General features: G+C 36.1%; 1 protein-coding gene across 3 annotated transcripts in view; it reads right to left on the reverse strand.

Annotated features, from left to right (window-relative positions):
- LOC123557367 (medium-chain acyl-CoA ligase ACSF2, mitochondrial-like) overlaps positions 1-19,823 on the reverse strand; it is a 37,518-nt gene extending 17,695 nt beyond the window's left edge. For 2 of the 3 annotated variants that reach the window (XM_053543714.1, XM_053543713.1), the window contains exons 1-5: positions 19,548-19,823; positions 12,954-13,134; positions 12,371-12,499; positions 7,099-7,152; positions 4,127-4,245 (exon numbers count right to left, since the gene is read on the reverse strand). In XM_053543714.1, coding sequence (XP_053399689.1) covers positions 4,127-4,245; positions 7,099-7,152; positions 12,371-12,499; positions 12,954-13,134; positions 19,548-19,627 — 563 coding nt within the window. In that variant the 5' untranslated portion in view covers positions 19,628-19,823. The remainder of the gene's footprint in view (positions 1-4,126; positions 4,246-7,098; positions 7,153-12,370; positions 12,500-12,953; positions 13,135-19,547) is intronic. The other variant, XM_053543715.1, reaches the window with a different exon arrangement.
- Positions 19,824-22,874: the final 3,051 nt, after the last annotated feature.

Raw genomic sequence — 22,874 nt, forward strand, 5'->3', positions numbered from 1 at the left:
ATGAGTAAACTTTTGTACCACCTACAACACTTGTTCTAATATAACTCAGCAATCTCAAGTCTATTACCCTGCTTGAATATTATTACAACAGTTTTGTCAACATTTACTGTTAAACCCAACTCTCTACAATACTGATATAATTTGTTTAAGAGTATTTGTAGCCCTTCTTTAGAATATGTAAAAAATTAAATTAAACAAAACCAATAAAAAAACAATAAAATAATAAAAATTAAAAAAAAACAATAAAAAACAACAACAACAAAAAACAGTATTATCAGTCAACAATAACAGAATATTTGTAATTCATTAAGTCTGAAAACATCAATTATATAATTGTGCAATTGTTCATTCAATCATTAACGAACAGTACAATCAGTAGAAGGGAGAGTGTTTCCCCTTGTTTAACACTCATATAACAATCAAAATAATCAGTAAGCGATCCATTTACTCTTACACATAATTTTACACTATTATACATGCTTTGTAGCTTTTTATACAACCTTAGATGAATCTCCATATTCTATTATTTTAAACCATAAACCAGTTCTATAGACAAAGTCGAACGCCTTTTAAAATCAACAAATGCTGAGTACACTTTTCTTTTGTCATGTTTAATCATTTTATTGATAATAGAATTTAAAACAAGTATGCAGTCAGATTTTCCCTTTCTAAAGCCAAATTGATTATCAGGGATAATATCATTATCATCAGCCCACTTACGTATTCGTGTATGGAGTAATATTGAAAATATCTAAGAAAGGATGATAGTAAGAGTTACTCTATAGCTATTTACATCGTTCAAGCTTCCCTTCTTTGGAATAGGTACAATAATACCTTAAGACCATGCCTAAGGCTATACTCCAGATCAGAAAAAGAAATTAAAACGTTTACACACACAGATTATTGGCCGATCGGTCTTTCCTATACAATTTGTTTGCACGCTTTAATTTACGGCGAGCAGTCTCTCAGTCATTATCATGCCAATGACTTTTTTCCTACTTTTATTATTGGATACATCTCTTTTATTTTTTGACCTACCAAAAATTGCGAAAGCTTTGCTATATCATATATTCGATATACTTTTAATACCTTGATCTGAACTAGTGCCTTCTGTAATTATATCATCAACAATTGACTCAATATTGGGTAATTCACAATTCGATGCATCAGTGTACAAATGAGAAGTATCATTATTCCATAACAATGTCTTTGTAGGAACAAAACCACCGTTTTCTTTATTCTGATCACATTTAAAAAAAATAATCCAATACTTATAGATGCGTGAGGTTAGAACAAATGCATATCGTGTATAACAAAATTACTAACAATGGAAAATAGGTTATATAATAACTATGGTGGCATATTTCTGCCAACCACATATCCACTTATTTTAAAGACAGTTTCCTCTAAAAATATCACATAACAGGTTATTATCTGGCAAGTGGCAAAATTTCGTGTTATCCAGATAATTATCTAAACAGGACAAAACTGCCTGTTAGCGCCCACTTCTGCCATCCACATATTCACATAAATAAATGGTTATTGTGAAGGTTTTGTTGATATCCAGTTAATATTCGTACCTAAATTGGCGATTAACGGTTAGACTTTACGTCCGCTCTACAGAATGAAGTATGTTATATCCACCTCAATTTCCAACCACCACCCCAAAGATTGTCTTAAACCAAAGAAGTATAAAATACATGTTTATTTTTATAGCTCTTTGCTTAAACTTATAGATACTGAAATATGACATTCAGAGAGGTTTCTAAATCTTTAATATCTAAATATTTTTCCCCCCCCCCCCCCCCCCCCCCCCCCTTTATCATTTTTGTTCATTCCGTACATAGAGGGGAAGATTACCGGATATTGCCGAACGATTACGGGATATTGTCAATCATAACTGACTAAGTGACAAAAATCAAGATACCTAGTTAACGTAAGTGAATATGTGGGTGGCAGTAATGGGCAACAACAGGCAGCTTTGTCCTGTTAAGATACTTATGTGGATAACACGCAGTTTTGCCACTTGTCAGATAATAACTGAATAAGTGAAATTTTTACGAAATTTTTCTAGATAAATAAGTGGATATGTGGTTGGCAGAAATATGCCACCATAATAATAACAATACATAATCGATTACACTCTTACCGTTACTAGACATAAAAGTGTATTGCCCAATACCGGCATCCTGTCCCATTCTACAATTCTGGGATCAGTGCTTATACAATTGTCAAGTAATTGAATGCCAGATGAGTTTACGATAGTGTCACAGACATTTAAGGTTCGGGCGGCAACGTGATACCATTTTCTTATATTCGAATTTCGACGTCAATAAGCAATTTTAGAATAATACCTATATGGCTATTATCACATGTAGCTGCTACATAATTTGCACATCATAAGGTTATAAAAGAACAAAATGACTGTTATACATCTTTAATAAAAGTCTATGTGAACCTAATAAAATTGTATACGGAAAGATTAAATATTAAATGGCATATCTCGCCTTCAACAAGTTTCTTGCATTTCTATCGATTAACAGACGTCACGTGGAGAAGGATATCTTCCATATCCTGCTAGTAATTTTCCGATATGAATTTTGATTAAAACAAAATGGTTGCCGCATCACTGGCGTAATTGAATCAAGTCAGATTATAACATAAGCTCCACCTATAGACATTGTTTCCGAGAGTAAATTTAGTGTTTTCTTGCCGTTTTCATTCTCCTACTTAGTTTAGGTTCGTGAAGTTAGCTGTTATTAAAGGCCTTAACAGACGGTAGGATTTAGTTGTACAACGCAAATTAAATGTAAGATGTACAGCCAAAAATTATCATATGAGCCGTGCCATGAGAAAACCAACATAGTGGGTTTGCGACCAGCATGGATCCAGACCAGCCTGCGCATCCGCGCAGTCTGGTCAGGCTCCATGCTGTTCGCTTTTAAAGCCTACTGGAATTGGAGAAACTGTTAGCGAACAGCATGGATCCTGACCAGACTGCGCGGATGCGCAGGCTGGTCTGGATCCTTGCTGGTCGCAAACCCACTATGTTGGTTTTCTCATGGCACGGCTCATATGTATGTTCGTAAATCTTAAGTCTTGACTTACAGATTAGGACACGTTCTATTTCGTAAGCTTTGCCTTACGTACCACCCACGTTGACAAGCAACAAATGGGTAAATTATTAGTTGATAATGAGGCAAGAGAATGGAATTCCAGAATAATTGCCTTAAAAATAACACAAATCTGAAAACAAAATGGCTTCCAATGCGTAATGGAAAAAGGATGACATTGAAAAGTTAATTGATTTGTATCATTTGCGGTCGGATTATAGGACATAGTGAATCCGAATTATTCTAAGCAAGAATATAGACTCGGGAGTTTAGAAGAACTGAAGGAAAGCTTTGAAAATTAATACACAGGTGAGTATTTTTTTTTATTAATGTATATATTCTTTTCAGTACCTGATGCAATATGTTCACTAGGTAAATCTCTGTGTGTTTTTATGGGATTGGAATATTGTCTGAATGGAAAATTGTACAATTTTAAAATTGTACATCTTTGAAATAATTGTTGTTGTACAACTAGAATCTACCGGAAAAAAACTCTGTATAGGCGACACAGCCGTTGAAAATTATCGTGTTTTAAATAACATTAATCATCGTAAAGTAAAGGAATTAACATATTTTATACAGCAGTTTGTTTTGTTGAAGGATCATTTAATCCACGTGCAAGAACTTGTGAAAGTGTTTTGTGATTCAGTCAATATACAGTTCATTGTGCATTTTATGGCTACTATTAATCAACATTCCAGTCTGCACTGTAAATAGCTTTGTTAATTTACATTTATCTAATGTGTTTATAGCTTGTAAGTAAAGGGTAGTCAGCAAGATAAAATTGTTGCGCAGCTTGTTGGTGACATGATACGGGATACACACTGTCTCGAAAATCCATATCAGGCTCTCGCTTCGCTCTCCTAATATCCTGTCACCAACAAGCAGTGTAAATAAAAATATCTATACACGCAAAGTAATTTATTTTTATTTTGCAGGGTAACCCTTTACAGCCGCCGGGATTCCCCTCATACCCTGTAATGTCTAAGTGACACGCTGGATAATGAACTTACACGTGACTTCGAAGTTGCCCTGGTTTACACGAAGCCAGTTCCGGTACCAGCTGGAACATTATCTCATAGTACAGTTGGTCTTTGTACTCTCTGGCACATACTATCGCTTTACAATCAACCTGTTCAACAAAAAATATATTATGTTTTATTTGCTGGTCTGTAACTGATGTTTCTGCTTCATTAAGATTTGGGACTCCGTAATACTAAAAATATAAGCGGTTAAGTCAGATTCCACGACCCAGGATAAAACTACCTTGTTTGATATTAATGTTACAACTACAGCATATTTTCTAATGATTCAGATTCCACGACCCAGGATAAAACTACCTTGTTTGATATTAATGTTACAACTACAAGATAATTTCTGGTGAGTCAGATTCCACGACCCAGGATAAAACTACCTTGTTTGATATTAATGTTAAAACTACAGCATATTTTCTAATGATCCAGATTCCACGACCCAGGATAAAACTACCTTGTTTGATATTAATGTTACAACTACAGGATAATTTCTGATGATTCAGATTACACGACCAAGGATAAAACTACCTTGTTTGATATTAATGTTACAACTACAGCATAATTTCTGGTGAGTCAGATTCCACGACCCAGGATAAAACTACCTTGTTTGATATTAATGTTACAACTACAGCCTAATTTCTGGTGAGTCAGATTCCACGACCCAGGATAAAACTACCTTGTTTGATATCAATGTTACAACTACAGCATATTTTCTAATGATTCAGATTCCACGACCCAGGATAAAACTACCTTGTTTGATATTAATGTTACAACTACAGCATATTTTCTAATGATTCAGATTCAACGACCCAGGATAAAACTACCTTGTTTGATATTAATGTTACAACTACAGCATATTTTCTAATGATTCAGATTCCACGACCCAGGATAAAACTACCTTGTTTGATATTAATGTTACAACTACAGGATAATTTCTGATGATTCAGATTCCACGACCCAGGATAAAACTACCTTGTTTGATATCAATGTCACAACTACAGCATAATTTCTGATGATTCAGATTCCACGACCAAGGATAAAACTACCTTGTTTGTTATTAATGTTACAACTACAGGATAATTTCTGATGATTCAGATTCCACGACCCAGGATAAAACTACATGTACCTTGTTTGATATCAATGTTACATCTACAGCATAATTTCTGGTGATTCAGATTCCATGGCCCAGGATAAAACTACCTTGTTTGATATTAATGTTACAACTACAGCATAATTTCTGGTGAGTCAGATTGCACGACCCAGGATAAAACTACCTTGTTTGATATCAATGTTACAACTACAGCATAATTTCTGATGATTATGATTCCACGGCCCAGGATAAAACTACCTTGTTTGATATCAATGTTACAACTACAGCATAATTTCTGATGATTCAAATTCCACGACCCAGGATAAAACTAAGTTGTTTGATATCAATGTTACAACTACAGCGTAATTTCTGATGATTCAGATTCCACGACCCAGGATAAAACTACCTTGTTTGATATCAATGTTACAACTACAGCATAATTTCTGATGATTCAGATTCCACGACCCAGGTTAAAACTACCTTGTTTGATATCAATGTTACAACCACAGCATAATTTCTAATGATTCAGATTCCACGACCCAGGATAAAACTACCTTGTTTGATATCAATGTTACAACTACAGCATAAGTTCTGGTGATTCAAATTCCACGACCAAAGATAAAACTACCTTGTTTGATATCAATGTTACAACTACAGCATAATTTCTGATGATTCAGATTACACGACCCAGGATAAAACTACCTTGTTTGATATTAATGTTACAACTACAGCATAATTTCTGGTGAGTCAGATTCCACGACCCAGGATAAAACTACCTTGTTTGATATCAATGTTACAACTACAGCATAATTTCTGATGACTCAGATTCCACGGCCCAGGATAAAACTACCTTGTTTGATATTAATGTCACAACTACAGCATAATTTCTGATGACTCAGATTCCACGGCCCAGGATAAACTACCTTGTTTGATATTAATGTTACAACTACAGCATAATTTCTGATGACTCAGATTCCACGGCCCAGGATAAAACTACCTTGTTTGATATCAATGTTACTACTACAGCATAATTTCTAATGATTCAGATTCCACGACCCAGGATAAAACTGCCTTGTTTGATATCAATGTTACAACTACAGCATAATTTCTGATGATTCAGATTCCACGGCCCAGGATAAAACTACCTTGTTTGATATTAATGTTACAACTACAGCATAATTTCTGGTAAGATTGACCAATTATAAGACTGAACTTTGAGAGGTATCTCTACACTGAGACTCGGACGTATAACAATTGATACTGCTTACTAACTGTAGTTAAAATTGCGATCCTTCCTAATGACTTAACGCGAATAACAGCCATGATTTCAATACAAACTGTCAAAACTGAATAATTCAAGGCAAAAGATTCTTCAAATTATTCAACAAGGGTACTCGAGGCAAATTCACAGCTGGAATGGCAAGAAAACTTATTTTCGCGCGGAGCCTTAGACATGTTTGTTACTTATATCCACAGCATAAAGGACTACGCCGCTACCACTTGAAATACAGTTACATGTACTTATCTAAGAAAAATTTATTCGGGATAACAATCGCAATCAGGAACTGGACCCGTACCGCCAGCTACGTGGTCAAAAATCTTCTTCTGGTGTGAACAGAGGTTGACTTTCCAAATCGTGTTTATGAATACTCAGTATTCATCTGTTTACAACGGTGGTTGAAAACTTATCCACATGAAACAGAGGTTGATGGTGTAATGGCCATGGAGAGCAAATATTTAATGTCTCGCCCGGGGATCGAGCATGCATCCCAACAAAGGGTAAGACGATTCCATCGAGCGGACAAGATGAACCTGTACTGACAAAGTAATTCAAATATTGAAAACGAAATCAAATACTTACCAGCTGTAGAGCATACTCCAGTTCAAAGCTTCGGTATAAAGGGTTTATATTCACCTGAAAAAGACAGACGCAATTATTATAACGGGGTCGTAATACAAACAAATTAAAAGCTTGATCTAATAGGGTTATTATTTCAGTAGCTCGATCTGGAATGCTGAATTCGGCCCTCGTGGATATTTGCCAGATCGGATCTCACGAGGTGCGCAAGTGCCAAAGTGTTATCAGACTTTGCAAAATCCACGAGAACCGAATACAAAATCCCAGATCTAGCTACTGTTATAAAGACACTCTACCTTTTCTTTTTATTGAACGTAATCTTAAACACTGTCGTATACGTGCAACGGCTGGGATTTTCCGTGAGCCGGAGAGGACACACCAAGATGGCGGACGAAAGTGACGCTAGAAGGTAGGAGCTTGTTTTTGCATCCCGTTTTATTTAATTCATGCGTTTTGGTTCACATATTTAGTCGAGACTAATGCAGAAAACATTCCTCCTCATGCCGTAATTGCTCATATCTCCAATATTCCTATGTTTTCCCCGAAACGTCCTCCTGAACCTGACATTTTACAGGTCAGAAAAATCGAAGCGAAGGCGGCATGTTTTCAAGGTCACAGTTTCTCATGCAGTAGCAACTAGATCCGTATATCATGTCCTATATGCTGAAAATAAAGCACTCTTCATTTCTGACGCTGATTTTAGTTCGATGCAAGTGCCTAATCTAAGAAAACAAAGTACCTTCGATTTCAACACATACCGGCCGGGACACCACGCTCCGGGAAGGATTTTCCGGAAAATATTGCACAAAAATGAGCACCGGTTGGGACTTCATCGCTGATTTGTACCCGACTGGGACACACTTTTTGGAACCTAAAGAGCTGCATAAATTTATTTATTATAATAACACCCTTCCTTTAAACGTTTAAGCATTTGTTCGTCCATTGAAGTTGATTTATTCCACATTACTTGAGCACAACGTGATAATGGCCTACCATTCAACTTTTAAAGAAGGATTCCGAACACTTGTTCTTAACTGTTAATGTGATACAAACTCTCGCTATGATCTTTTCCTATTTGAGTTGTTACCGTTGGTACTAGTTGTCTATATGACCAACGCTCCTGAATAATTTACATGTAATTATTTTAGGTTTTCAGGAGATTATGCAAGAAACAGATAGTGTTCCAATCCTGATTCTTTTTCATGCAGGATGTATAGCGCTAATACTTGGGACATAAGTTTAAGGTCTAAACGGCAATATTAATAGAGGAGCCGGACACCGAATCTATCACATGGATTTCAATTGTAGAGCACTACTTCTAAACCACGGGTCCGTTCCTGCTGGTACCATGTAGAAGAAATTGACTGTAGAGGGTCAAGGACATGTTTCTGATTGTTTTAAACCTGCTCCCGTCCTACCTTTTAACCTTATTGTACTGAATAATCATTAAATACTGACATTGAACAATTACACCTTATATACAGAAGCTAATACATAGACTCTATTTCAATGAGATTTCGTTCAATTAACCACGACTATATACATTATTGTTGTGAAATATCACACTATACAGCATAAATGATGGGACCCTAAGCATGAAACAACAAAATCAAAAACAAGCGCTGTTTTCTTGCATGCAAAAGCGTTGCACGTGGCAATAAACGTTTACCTACTGTGTTCATTGGTTGCATCAATACAAAAGCCGTGGAGGTAGAACGGTATAGGGGGGCCTACATTAATGTAGTCGGTGTTAAAACACAAAACACGTGAAAAATGAATATATAGTCTTGGCATTTTATTTAAATATTTTGTTATGAAAAATCGGGAAAGTGTAGAACAGTTAAAAAGAAGTATTACAATTGTGTATTAGAAACCTTCTTTCCCGACAATTGTGGTTTGCAACCCACGCATACAATATGCAAAAGTTTATTGCCACGAACCACCATTTTACATGCAAAAAAGAGTTTTATTTCTTTTAATTAGGTCCAGGGCCCGTCCTTTATATCAGTGATGCCGATAATTATCATAAATTGATTCCGTATTTGTTATATTTTGCAGGTTTGCTGCTTTGGATACGTCATTCAGAGAGGAATTTTTATGTCAACAATTAATGTTGGCCTTACATGCAAGACAAGAAGCGGGATTCGAAAACATAAAATCACAAAATGTTTGAATCGCAACATGATCGAAGTTATTGTGCAAGAGTACATTCCTGTACCAATATAATATCAATATCAATTTTCAGGGCCGTATCCAGAATTTTTTGACTGGGGCGGGGGGCACCAGTCTTGAACGAAGACATCAACGCCGAGGCGCAAAGTTTTTGCCTTTGCCCATGTTAGGTAGGGGTTCCGGGGTCAGGGGAGGAGCAGGTCTACTCCCCCTGGAAATGTTTTAAATACATGCATAAAATGGTGGCCTCTAGTGCATTTTATGTCTAAATTTTGAGGTATTGTAGGGGTACAATACTCCCATCTTAATTGGGATATCCCCCTGGCCCCCCTGGAAAATGTTGAAATACAGGTATGAAATGGTGGTCTCTGGTGCATTTCTGGGTTTAAAATTTTGAAGGGCATCTTTGATGAGTACAAGTTACTTCTCAGCCAACTGGTGGGGGGAGGGGGGGGGGGGGGCCACGGGCCCCCTCGGCCGGGCCCTGGGACCTGGCCTGATTTTATCCTAACAGAAAAATACTTAAAACCATCGAGTATTAATTGCATACGTTTACAGGTCGAATCTTGCCTGAGGTCTTCCAATCCAATAGAAATAAACATGTAATATTTTATGTTACATGTGGCTCAGCGATGCGATTGGAAGACCTCAGGCAAGATTCGACCTGTAAACGTATGCAATTAATACTCGATGGTTTTAAGTATTTTTCTGTTGGGATAAAATTGATATTGATATTATATTGGTGCAGGGATGTACTCTTGCACAATAACTTCGATCATGTTGCGATTCAAACATTTTGTGATTTTATGTTTTCAAATCCCGCTTCTTGTCTTGCATAAGGCCACATTGTTGACATAAAAATTCCTCTCTGAATGACGTATCCAATGAAGCAAACCTGAAAAATATGACAAGTACGGAATCAATTTATGATAACTATCGGCATCACTGATATAAAGGACGGGCCCTGGACCTAATTAAAAGAAATAAAACTCTTTTTTTGCAGGTAAAATGGTGGTTCGTGGCAATAAACTTTTGCATATTGTATGCGTGGGTTGCAAACCACAATAGTCGGGAAAGAAGGTTTCTAATACACAAATGTAACACTTCTTTTTAACTGTTCTACATTTTCCCGATTTTTCATTATACAATATTTAAACAAAATACCAAGACTATACATTCATGGAAGTACTAACGAAATAAAAACATTTTTCACGTGTTTTGTGTTTTAACACCGACTACATTAATGTATACCGTTCTACCTCCACGGCTTTTGTATTGATGCAACCAATGAACACAGTAGGTAAAAGTTTATTGCCACGTGCAACGCTTTTGCATGCAAGAAAACAGCGCTTGTTTTTGATTTTGTTGTTTCTTGCTCAGGGTCCCATCATTTATGCTGTATAGTGTGATATTTCACAACAATAATGTATATAGTCGTGGTTAATTGAACGAAATCTCATTGAAATAGAGTCTATGTATTAGCTTCTGTATATAAGGTGTAACTGTTCAATGTCAGTTTTTAATGATTATTCAGTACAATAAGGTTAAAAGGTAGGACGGGAGCAGGTTTAAAACAATCAGAAACATGTCCTTGACCCCTGTACAGTCAATTTCCTCTACATAATACCAGCAGGAACGGACCCGTGGTTTAGAAGTAGTGCTCCACGCTTGAAATCCATGTGATAGGTTCGGTGTCCGGCTCCTCTATTAGCATTGCCGTTTAGACCTTAAACTTATGTCCCAAATATTAGCGCCATATGTATCCTGCATGAAAACAGAATCAGGACTGGGACACTATCTGTTTCTTGCATAATCTCCTGAAAAGCTTAAATAATTACATGTGAATTATTCAGGAGCGTTGGTCATATGGACAACTAGTACCAACGTTAACAACTCAAATAGGAAAAGATCATAGCAAGAGTTTGTATCACATTAACAGTTAAGAACAAGAGTTCGGATAACTTGCAGAACCGACCAATATAAAGCTGACAATTGTCAAAAAAATTCCTTCTTTAAAAGTTGAATGGTAGACCATTATCACGTTGTGCTCAAGTAAGGTGGAATAAATCAACTTCAATGGACGAACAAATGCTTAAACGTTTAAAGGGAGGGTGCTATTAAATGAATTTATGCAATTCTTTACGTTCCAAAAAGTGTGTCCCAGCCGGGTACAAATCAGCGATGAAGTCCCAACCGGTGCTCATTTTTGTGCAATATTCCGGAAAATCCTTCCCGGAGCGTGGTGTCCCGGCCGGTATGTGTTGAAATCGAAAGTACATTGTTTTCTTAGATTAGGCACTTGCATCGAACTAAAATCAGCGTCAGAAATGAAGAGTGCTTTATTTTCAGCATATAGGACATGATATACGGATCTAATTGCTACTGCATGAGAAACTGAGACCTTGGAAACATGCCGCCTTCGCTTCGATTTTTCTGACCTGTAAATGTCAGGTTCAGGAGGACGTTTTGGGGAAAACATAGGAATACTGGAGATATGAGCAATAACGGCATGAGGAGAAATGTTTTCTGCATTAGTCGCGACTAAATGTGTGAACCAAAACGCATGAATTTAATAAAACGGGATGCAAAAACAAGCTCCTACCTTCTAGCGTCACTTTCGTCCGCCATCTTGGTGTGTCCTCTCCGGCTCACGGAAAATCCCAGCCGTTGCACGTATACGACAGTGTTAAATGTTTATCGATATTAAAATGGAACTAAGTGGGGATTTTATTTGCGCTATTGATATAACTGTGTCAAGTCATGCAAATTAATGAAAGTAGTCCTGCAGCATACAATACAGAAGTACAATACGAAATTTAAAAAAAAACGATTTTTTTGTCTGTTCATATTTAATTTTGAAATGCAAGCCGTCTTTACAGAATTTATATAGGGATATAACAAAATATTTTATGTCTTTCAATTATCATGACAGGTACTCTTAATAAAAATAAAGTGGACTATTTTTTTTTGGGGGGGGGGGGGGGTCAAATATTAGAGCCTTATAGAGTGCTCTAAAGTCGATGTAAACCGCGCTGGACAACGTCATTTGTGTCAAATGTTGTCTGAATTAGGTTGCTGAAGTCATTGGGAATCTTACACTTACCAAAACCAACCCTGCTCTAGCCGTGGCATACTGTGTGAGGACCCATTCTATCGAGTTGGGGCCCCAAATTCCTACTCGATCTCCTTTCTTGAGTCCAAGCTCTAACAGACCCGCTGCAAAACGATCACTCTGTAAAGAAATTTAATTCCTCCTTTTTGTGAAATGTTCAGCACGTAAACTATGTGTTACTTTCTGATATAGCACACACCGTGCACAGAGTTTTATCAAGATTCAATTTTGTTAAGGGAAAGAGACCGGTAATTTTAGGCAATACCAATTTCAAAAAGGGCTTAGTCGTCTGTCATTTCTTCTATAAATGAACGTATATTTTAGAGGTAGACGGAGGAAGAGGGAGAGGGATAGGGCAGCTAGAAATAGGATTAGGTTACTTTAAAGTGAAATATAGTGCTCTGTCAGTCTGTCAGTCTGTCAGTTATATTTAGTTAAACACTTTTGAAAGAACTTTTATTGTGAAAATGAATTAATATTGAAATTTGAAAATTGTTCTTATGTTATTATACAATATCCATGCTGCTGGTAAAATAAAGCATTTTCCCATGCGTATAAATAGACGAAATCTCACCTCTTCAAGTAACTGTGAGAATTTCTTCCTGACACCTGCCGACGGAAATACAACGGCTTCTCTGTCGGGAGTTTTCTCCGTCTGTGACTTTAGCAGTTTACCAACAGTGATCCCTCGCAAGGGGACATCACTTGTTCCGTGTGTGTAACTCCAGGCCGTGGTACGTAGGCGGGAACTGCAACTATAAAGGCGAAAAATATCTCTACTACAAAAACAATCTTCGCTGAGAAATAAGGGGACTTCTTATTAAATTCATCAAGTACGTTTAATTAGTCCTGTCATGGTATTTGTTTATAAAGTAACATAACAATATAGAGTAGACTGCCTCTCATCCTTAAATTTTTGTCATGTTCTAACAGGGGCGTACCTGGACATACGCTTATACGCCTGTGCGTACAATTCAAATTCAAATTCGGCACAGTGAAAGTGAAAAGGCTTAAAATGTTAAAAATCCAATAAAATGTAAAGCCTAAGGAATGGAGGTGGCTGTTTAAAGTTCTTCATTTGAACAATATCACCGGATTGAGATTATCAAAGCCGTTTTTGAAATATTGGGCTTGTATGCTTTTAATAATCGTTAATATAGAAAAAAACATGAAAGGTAAGTGTATTTCCTGGAAGCATAGCGCACAACAAACACAGCCAGAGACACAAACCCCCAATATGCCTGCCACAAATGCCGCATGGATGCACGCACAAGTGCACACACTGACAGCGAGGAAAAAACGAAAGAAACACATTGGGCTCTGCCCAGGATCGGCCAGTGGTAACCGTTCGAACGATAATCTATTTATAATTTTCTTCTTTCTAAATCATAAACTGCTTACAAACAAACAATTTTACAGATGAAAGCTGGTCTTACTGACAGCGTTTTTTTTTCTGTACATCATATTTGCAGTTTCCTGTTGATCATCAATTTTAATCAGTGGAATTAATATTATTGTATCCAATAGGGCAGAAGTGAACAAACATCGATTAGTGTTCGAAATTATTTTCATCCAATGGCATTGCAGTCTTTTCAAATTTTCCGAAAAATTATTTTAGCTGCGCCGCTCGTAGCTGATTAAACGTTGTAAATACACATTAATAAACTAATCTATACATAGTGAGTATGGACATAACAACATGTACAGGTGTCGATAATATATTTAACAAATAATCAAGGCCTTCGAGTTGTTTATCGTCTGATTTACCACAGTTCAGAGTTCAGATGCGTAGGAATTGAACCACGAGGGCGTTAGCCCGAGTGGTTAAATACTGAAGCATCTGAACGATGAACCGTGGTAAATTAGACGATAAATAACAAGAAGGCCTTGATTGTTTTCATTCTGACATGCTCATCGATATATTTTAATAGATATTATACTGGACTTCGTTTACGCGAGGAGTAATGTATCGAACGTCATGTGGCAATATGACGTCATAATTGACGTCATAATGCTCTCTTACTGGTCCGCGCGTCAACCGTTGTTTATCGCAGAATATATAGAGCTTGATTTTCTTCTTTGCTTAACTGGAAATCAAATCGAGCCATGTTAGAATAATTATTTCAAATATCGTATATTTCTTAAGTAAACTTTTAAAGGTTTTTTTCTACCATGTCATTATGATCTTGATTACAAATGTGTATATTGGGCATCCTTTGGATATTTTTTGTAGAAGAAAGTTTGCATAGATACATCTCACATGAACCTATGCCCAAGTGAAAAACTTAAGTAGAAACATTTGAACATTGAAAGTAAAGTAAGTGTATTTATACCATGGAAAAATATGCAGATATACCATGAGACGTTTAGACAGTTTAGTACAAGATGATCAATTAAAGTAAACTTGTAATAGTTTGCATTTGTGTCTCAACAGAACTATCCAGCTTTTAACAGTGTTTAATGTTGGGAGGAACTTTAGCATTGAAATGGTACCTGGATAAGCCATGTTCACAAAGCCAGCTTGATGGCTTACTCTTATTAAAAAGAAAACTCTTTCGGTGTTGCGAACATACAAAGATACGAGCGAATACAAGCTTCAGACCATATCTCAAAGGTATACTATATAGATCCGAATTTTACACCTGAAACAATTATACATACAATTAACAGCAGTACTCCCGCACGATAATTCAAACAACAGCATGTTTATATTATTGTTTGATTGTTATGGTTCTCATGCATCGCTGAACTCAGAAAGGTTGTCAATGATAGAAGTTAAGTGCATACTGTAATGTTATACAAAAATATTTTCTGTATTGAAACGTTTTAATGAAGAAAAATCATAATTATCAAACATGTTATCATTTGAGTTATCCTTCGGGATTTATACTATGCAATAGGTTTAAAATAAGACAAAATGCATGTATAGCTGAACATAGTATAAATATTTATTACTAGTACAAAATATATAACCAATGATTTATATTTAAAATACATGGATACTAATGGATGTTTTAGATTTAGAGCACCACTTCAGAGTAATCATTTTGCAACAAACTCCAAGTTGCGATATTCTACGAGATTCTATTGTGAGGAAACAATCAAGCTGGCTTGATGGTGGTGTAACGTTGTAAACCCCCCGGTCATTATTTTATATAGAATAGTGACTCCCTGGTCATAATATTATGACTTCCCCATACGTAGAAAAATGACCCTCACATAGAATTGTGACCCCTATAGAACAACGACCCCCTAACCCAAACCCTAACCCTAACCTATCTAAGGTACACTTACAACATATTTATACCCCACCGATAGGCATCGGAGGAGAATATGGTAACGGCACCAGTCCGTGCGTGCGTCCTTGCTTGCGTCCGTGCAACATTATTGTGACCGCAACTCCTCATTCATTATTGGACAGAATTGATTGAAACTTTCAGGGATTACTACTACTGATGCTTAGTTGTGCAGGAAAAAAAATTTGGATTTGCTCCACCTGTTTGGGAGTTATGGCTCTTTGTTACTTTTTTCTTTTATAATATAGTGCAAATTTTTGTGACCGCAACACCTCATTCATTATTCATTCATTATAGGATTTAATCGATTCAAACTTTCAGGGATTGCTACTATTATTGCTTAGTTGTGGAGGAAGAAAAAATCTTGGATTTGCTCAACCCGTTCTGGAGTTATGGCCCTTTTTTTCAAATGGCATCAGCGGGAGATATTGCTGTCATTCGACTGCAGCCCTTGTTTTTTTTTTTCTAAGAAGTGGTCCTGGCTTCCCTGGTTTCTTTAAAAACACGTTACAACTTTATATATAAATCGTGACGGGTATCGTAACAGAAACTTAGTTAACATATTGTGCAATGGCTTTGACTGTTATAAAGGGATATAATAATTGCTCAATACGTGTTACTTAAAATATCTTAAAAGTGACAAAAATCACCCAAACCATAGCATGTTGAAATATTCCAATACGGTACACGGCACTGTCATTTTGCCAAATGAAATTATGATATAGACATCAGGGTCTAAGCAGCAAAGAAGTTGTAACTTCCAGCACGCATGGTATCATTGTCAGCAAGCATGGTATCATTGTCAACAAGGGTGGTATCATTGTCAACAAGCGTGTTAAAGGTGCCAGCATGCATGATTACTATACCAGTAAGCACAATGGGAGTGTCAGTGAGTAAATTGTAACAGTCAGCAGGCATTGTGTAATATTTACCTAAATATCATTCCATAGGGAGACCTATCCGCTTTAATAAGCAAGCGCGCTACCATTGCGCCACCGAGGCTCACAAAAGTCGTAAGTATTTAAGAGAGGATGCGTAATTCGGCCACAACCGCCGCAATTCAAAGAATAGAGTGAATTAAGGTGTCTTGCCAGTCTTCTTGGACGTCGGTCGACGTAATAATGGTCGAAAAGTAAAGATACCGTATTGCCCTGATATTTGGTATTCATATACAAGGACACCTCTCCTTCATTTTGTACGATTCAGATCTTTTATATTCCTTTTTTGTTTAGCAAAGGACTGTTTCATACAATTAATGAAAAAATGAAGTATCTGGAGTAAAAAAGGCTTATTTTTTTCGCTGGATTAATTTCAAAAGAACATTCGGATGCTCTTGACAAGGGAAACAGAATGATATAAGTCAGTGTTGTCAATTGGAAATTTCATAAAATGTCACTACGATGGGCGTGAAATGTTCTAAAAAATGCGTGATTCTTTTGATCTTAGAGTAGCACCATACGAGCTTCGGTGGACGATTTGCTCGACGGAAAACGATTCAATTTACTAACGACTTACGCAGTCTTTTCGCTATGAAAATTCCTAGTTTATGAAATAAAAAAGGGGCTCTTTCCGTGAAATATTTCACAAAATGCGGTAGAAGCATATATTTGCATCGTGTGCATCACAAGTTTCAACGTTACAAAATCTTAATGTAATTGCTGTTTGTGAAAAAAAATTCACGGTAAGACCCCTATTTTCAATTTCATGAATTTATTCATATCCATATTATTCATATTCATTTTAACGCCCTCTTCTAGGTAACCAGAATTGGCTAGTTTTCAGGCGGCGAGGATGCCTGGGTTTCAATCCAGTAACGTCGGGTTGCTTACCAGAACTCCTCTAGTTGAGTGGGAAACATGTGTTTCATAATTTCCAGCTTCCCCGCCCGGGAATCGAACCCGGGCCGCTGGATTAGGAGTCAACGACCTTAACCACTCGGCAACTCCAACCAAATACTTAAGCAAAATCACTGTAAGTGACAAGTGGTTTGAATCATTTTCAATAGGCCAAATCTCTCACCAAAATTTGTATGGTGAGGCTTTTGCTTTATTACTAAAGGATGATCTCAATTGCTATCAAGAAAACATGACCAGAATCATTTCAGATGACTAATAAAAGATGATAATACACTGTTTGTAAACAAAACCAAATTATCCTCCAGCCTAAATATCGGTTCTTTCTATTTCTGTAGTAACCTTAAAACGACTTAGGTATATCTTCTATTATTGTAATACTTCTATTTATGTACAACAATGATAATTCAAATGAAAACCCTTTCATTTTTCAATAGATGTACGTTTATTTCTTTGCGGGGCCTCTAAGATATACTGCTGTTGTGTCAGCTGTAGACACAGCGGCAGCATCAGCAGAAAAAACAACAACAACAACAACAAAAACAACAAATATAAGCAATAGAAATACGACAGTGACTTGAAATGATAAAGAGTATGTTAGTAATAGGTTAGGTGGGGGGTCAATATTTTATAGATGAAGTCGGGGGATCATTATTTTATAAGGGTTGTCAGTATTTTATAGAAAAGGGGTCATTATTTTATACATGCATAAAATAATGACCGGGGGTCATTATTCTACGGGGGTCAGTTTACAACGTTACTGTAGTTCTACCCAGGTGGCCGCCGGTGATGAAATGATGCAGAGAGGAGCACCTGGGGTCTTCCTCCACCATCAAAACCAGAAAGTTCCCATATGACATACATTTGTGTTGGTGCGTCGTTCTACCCAACAAATCTATTGTGCATGCAAGTTTCTACGGCAACGACCGAGCGCTCGTTTTCTACAAACATACCAACATAACACTATGTATGTCCACTGAACCTCGATGTACTCAATTTGGACATGTCGGAAATTTGTTTGCACAAAAACAGGACATCCGTCTAACTCTGCTGTTTAAGTTTCAAATGTCTTTAATTCTCAATGTTTTTATTGGTAAATCAAGAGAGCAACGGGAGAACAAAAATGATTAGCCGATGTCTAAAGTAAGAAAAAAGTAACTCTTGGCGTGATATTGAAGATTTTTTAATGGTTGCAATTCAAATAAATCTGTCAATCTCTATTCAAATCTGGATACCGAAATAGCATTTAGCAATTTACGCAGTTTTATTTGCGTTTGCCAATATACGATGTTGTTTACGTTAACAAGAAGAAAGTCACGTTTCTTGTGAGAAAACTTGAAATTTTGCAATGTGTGGGTAGCTGCATTTATCAAAAACATGTCATAATGCGAATGCAGAAGACGTACATTAAATTAACCGTTAACGAAGATTATAAAACGATAACAACTAAAAACTAGTATATCCTTAATGTGTGGGTATTGCCTATGCAATGAAAGGATATTAGAAATGAATGAATAAATGAATAGATAGATAGATAAATAAATAACAGATTTGCACACGGTTCGAATATTCAATTTGTTCACATGTGTACATGTAGGTAAGAGTAAGAGGTATCAAGTCAAAACTTCCCCTGGTCAACACTCCCCACCACCATCACCCCCACCATTTTCTTTAGAACTGGTCAAAAAAAAACTTTTATATGTTTTCTCTTTTTTTTTGAAAATTCTGTGGGTTGTAATAAGTAGTTTTAGATCTTGTATTATTCATAACCAACTTTATCAACACTCAACATAACCAAAACAACAAAATGCTTATGTGTAAATATGAAAAGTTTCAACACAAAGGGTACTCTTTATACAACTATGTAGAACTGGACATCAGTATAGAATCTTTAGTGATTCGCAAACAACACCGTGAAATATATGTACTAAAGTTGTAAATAAGAACGGTTGAGGTCAAATGTTCACTGTACAAAAAAAACAACAACAAAAAAATGAAAAACAAAAAACAAACACTTACCTGAAAGCCTGATTGATACATTTCTCAGTCTGTAACTTTTGCCTTCCAAATATTCCAAACAATACTTTCGATTTAGGCATAGCTTTTTCAAGTCAAATCTGCATTTCTTTATTTTTCATGTCAAGCATCGTTTTCTTTATAATTAGATCACAGTATAAGTTCAGCATCAACACTGTACATTTATTCACCCATAAGATAAAGCCGTGTATCAATTAATGACAGATCAGGTATGTAACAACTTTAACATGGGTTCATTATTTAACTTTTATAGCATAGGTTTTTACTTAGCTCGTAATATGTTTATGACCTTATTTTATGGTTGAGACGTTTTGATATACTGATTGAGAGTATGTTTATAATTTTGCAAATGATGCTTTAACATGTTATACATATAGGTTGATTATACGATCCAGGCTATCAGTAACAGCTTTTTTTTCGTGAATTGTGGCTTTATTTTTCAATATCCAGTTTAAACTGTGTATCTTATTGATTTTATTTAAATATCTTAATAAAGTAGTTTTTATGCCCAGCATCATATGGTAAAAAATAGGCAAAATCACAAAAACAAAATCGAAAAAAAATTCAACCTTTTAGATGGAAATATTGTAAGGGTGTAAGAAAAGTTCGTTTCATTTGGAAAAGTAAATCAGCCTTGCAAAACACAGAAATTAAGACACATACAGGTTGAATTTATGTAGTTACAGAAATCTGATTAATTTCAGATTTTCCAATACAGTTTATTCTAAATATTAAGTTCCGAAATTTTCAACAAACATTTTTTATTGATTTTAAAACAAACATACTGAAATATTATATTAAAATTAACAATACCAATTCAGCTCATATAACGTTAACAGAAACACATATCTTCTAGATATACTGCAACATATACCTAGTAAGTGGCCTAATTCCACAAAAAGTGGTGAAAAATATCTACAAAAAATGTCATGCATTTATCTCAAGTTCTCAGTTTGCAAAGCCCTAAGCATGAGTATAGGCAGTCTTTTAGTGAATAGCACCCAGTAAGTGATGTAGTTGTTTCCTTAAAAGGAACGACCTTTCTTTACACCCTTATTGCCAAGATATCCTGAAAGTTTTATAATTATATAATTACTACAGATATTTTTTTTAGATTTTTCATTTTCCCATGGCAATCGCAGTGGGCGCATGATGAACTGTTCTTTCTACGAGCGTTACATCTTTTGAAATCTTGACCAAGTTTACAATGCCTGCTGTACATGTACTTAAAAAGTAGTCCGTCAGCACGTGCCGTGTAATAGAATGGTGACGTATAAAGGCAAAGTGTACATTGCAACCCCGATTTTACAAAATAAAGGAGAAATGGCAGGCCAAAACTTACAATAATGTGAAAGTGATAATCAAGCAAAAAGATATTCATAAAAAAATTAAATCAAACAGGAGTCATCTGCTAGCACGCAGTGAAATATTGTTACAAAATTTTCCTATTTTAGTTTTAGCGATGTTAACGAACAAAAGGTACGCTTTTCATTTATTCACGCTGGAAAACCAGCAAATGTTTACTTTCTTTCTTTCTTATAAGATAGCAGACGCCAGTTATTGGACTTTATGCAAGCGGACAGCAGACCATCTTCCTTAAATTCAGCAGAAACCTCCTAAGCACAGACACCTCATATATATAAAACATACAGTATGTGTTTATATACGTTTGTTTATTATATTATATATTATATTATATGTTTATTTTATGCAGTGGCGTACCTGGGCAAACGCCTGTGCGTACAATTCAAATTCGGCGCCGTGAAAATGAAAAGGCTTAAACTGCGAAAAATGCAATAAAATGTAAAGCCTAAGGAAGTTAGGTGGCTATCTAAAGTTCTACATTTGAACAATATCATCATAATGAGATTAACAAATTCGATTTTGAAATATTAGACTGATTTGTGTGGTTTTTTGTTGTTGTTTTTTATAACCGTCATATAGAAAAAAACATAAAAGGTAAGTGTTAATTTCATGGAATCGTATAGCACAGCAAACACAGCCAAAGACACAGACCGCCAAACAGGCCTACCACAAATAGAAACGCTCACGCACACACGCACGCACGTGTACACAAACTGACAGCGAGGGCAAAACGAACGGATATGTGCATATTGGACATCCCTGGGTTAAAGTTTTCTATAGAAGAAATTACGCATAGAAATGTCTCACAAGGACAAAAATGCCCAGGTGGCAAACTTTAGTAGAAGCTAGAAACATTCAATAATGCAAGCGAAGCAAGTGTTTTAATGCCATGGAAAATATGCAGGTAAACCCTGAAATGTTTAGAAAGTTTAAAATAAGGTGATCAGTTAAAGTAAACTTGCCAAATTTTACAAGTTCGTGTTTGTGTCTCAAAAGAACTATCCAGCTTTTAACAGTGTTTGGTGTTGGGAGGAAGACCCCGGGTGCCTCCTTTGGACATAACTTTAGCCATGAACTGGTACTTGGATAAAGCCATGTTTGTTCGCAAAGCCAGCTTGGTGGCTTAATCGTATTTAAAATAGACACCTCGTGCGGGGTTTCGAACATACAAAGATACGAGCGGATACAAACTACAGACCATATCTCAAACGTGCACTATAGGTCCGAATTTTACATTTAAAAATATGAACAATTACTTCGTTTACGTTTAGTTTACATGCAGTTAACAGTACTTTGCAACATGCTTTAAAATAATAATAAAAAAATGCATGGTTAGCTAAACAAAGTATAAATATTTATAACTAGTACAAAAAGTCTAGCCAATGATTTATACTTAATATGCATGTATACTAATTGGATGTTTCAGATTTAGAGCATCACTTCAGGGGTATCATTTTGCGATAGAGATTCTATTATGCATATCATGTGAGGAAGCCATCCAGCTGGCTTACGGAAGGTCGGTGGTTCTATGGCCGCCCGTGATGAAATAATGCACAGAGGGGCACCTGGGGTCTTCCTCCACCATCAAAGCATGACCTAAATTTGTGTCGGTGCGTCGTCATATCCAGCAAATCTATTGTGCATGCAAGTTTCTACGGCAACGACCGAGCGCTCGTTTCTACAAACATACCAACATATCAGCCGATGTTGTGAAAGAAAGAAAGAAAAAGTTATGCTAAATATAACACTCTTGGCGTGATATTGAAGATATTTTTCACGGTTGCAATTAAATCTATCAATCTATATCCAAATCTAGATACCAAAATACCATTTAGCAATTTACGCAGTTTGAATTTGCGTTTGCAAATATTAGATGTTGTTTACAGTAACTAGAAAAAAGTTACGTTTCGCGTGAGAAAACTTAAAATATTTGCAATGTGTTTG

Source organism: Mercenaria mercenaria, chromosome 5 (assembly GCF_021730395.1).
Source record: "Mercenaria mercenaria strain notata chromosome 5, MADL_Memer_1, whole genome shotgun sequence".
Taxonomy (NCBI): Eukaryota; Metazoa; Mollusca; class Bivalvia; order Venerida; family Veneridae; genus Mercenaria; species Mercenaria mercenaria.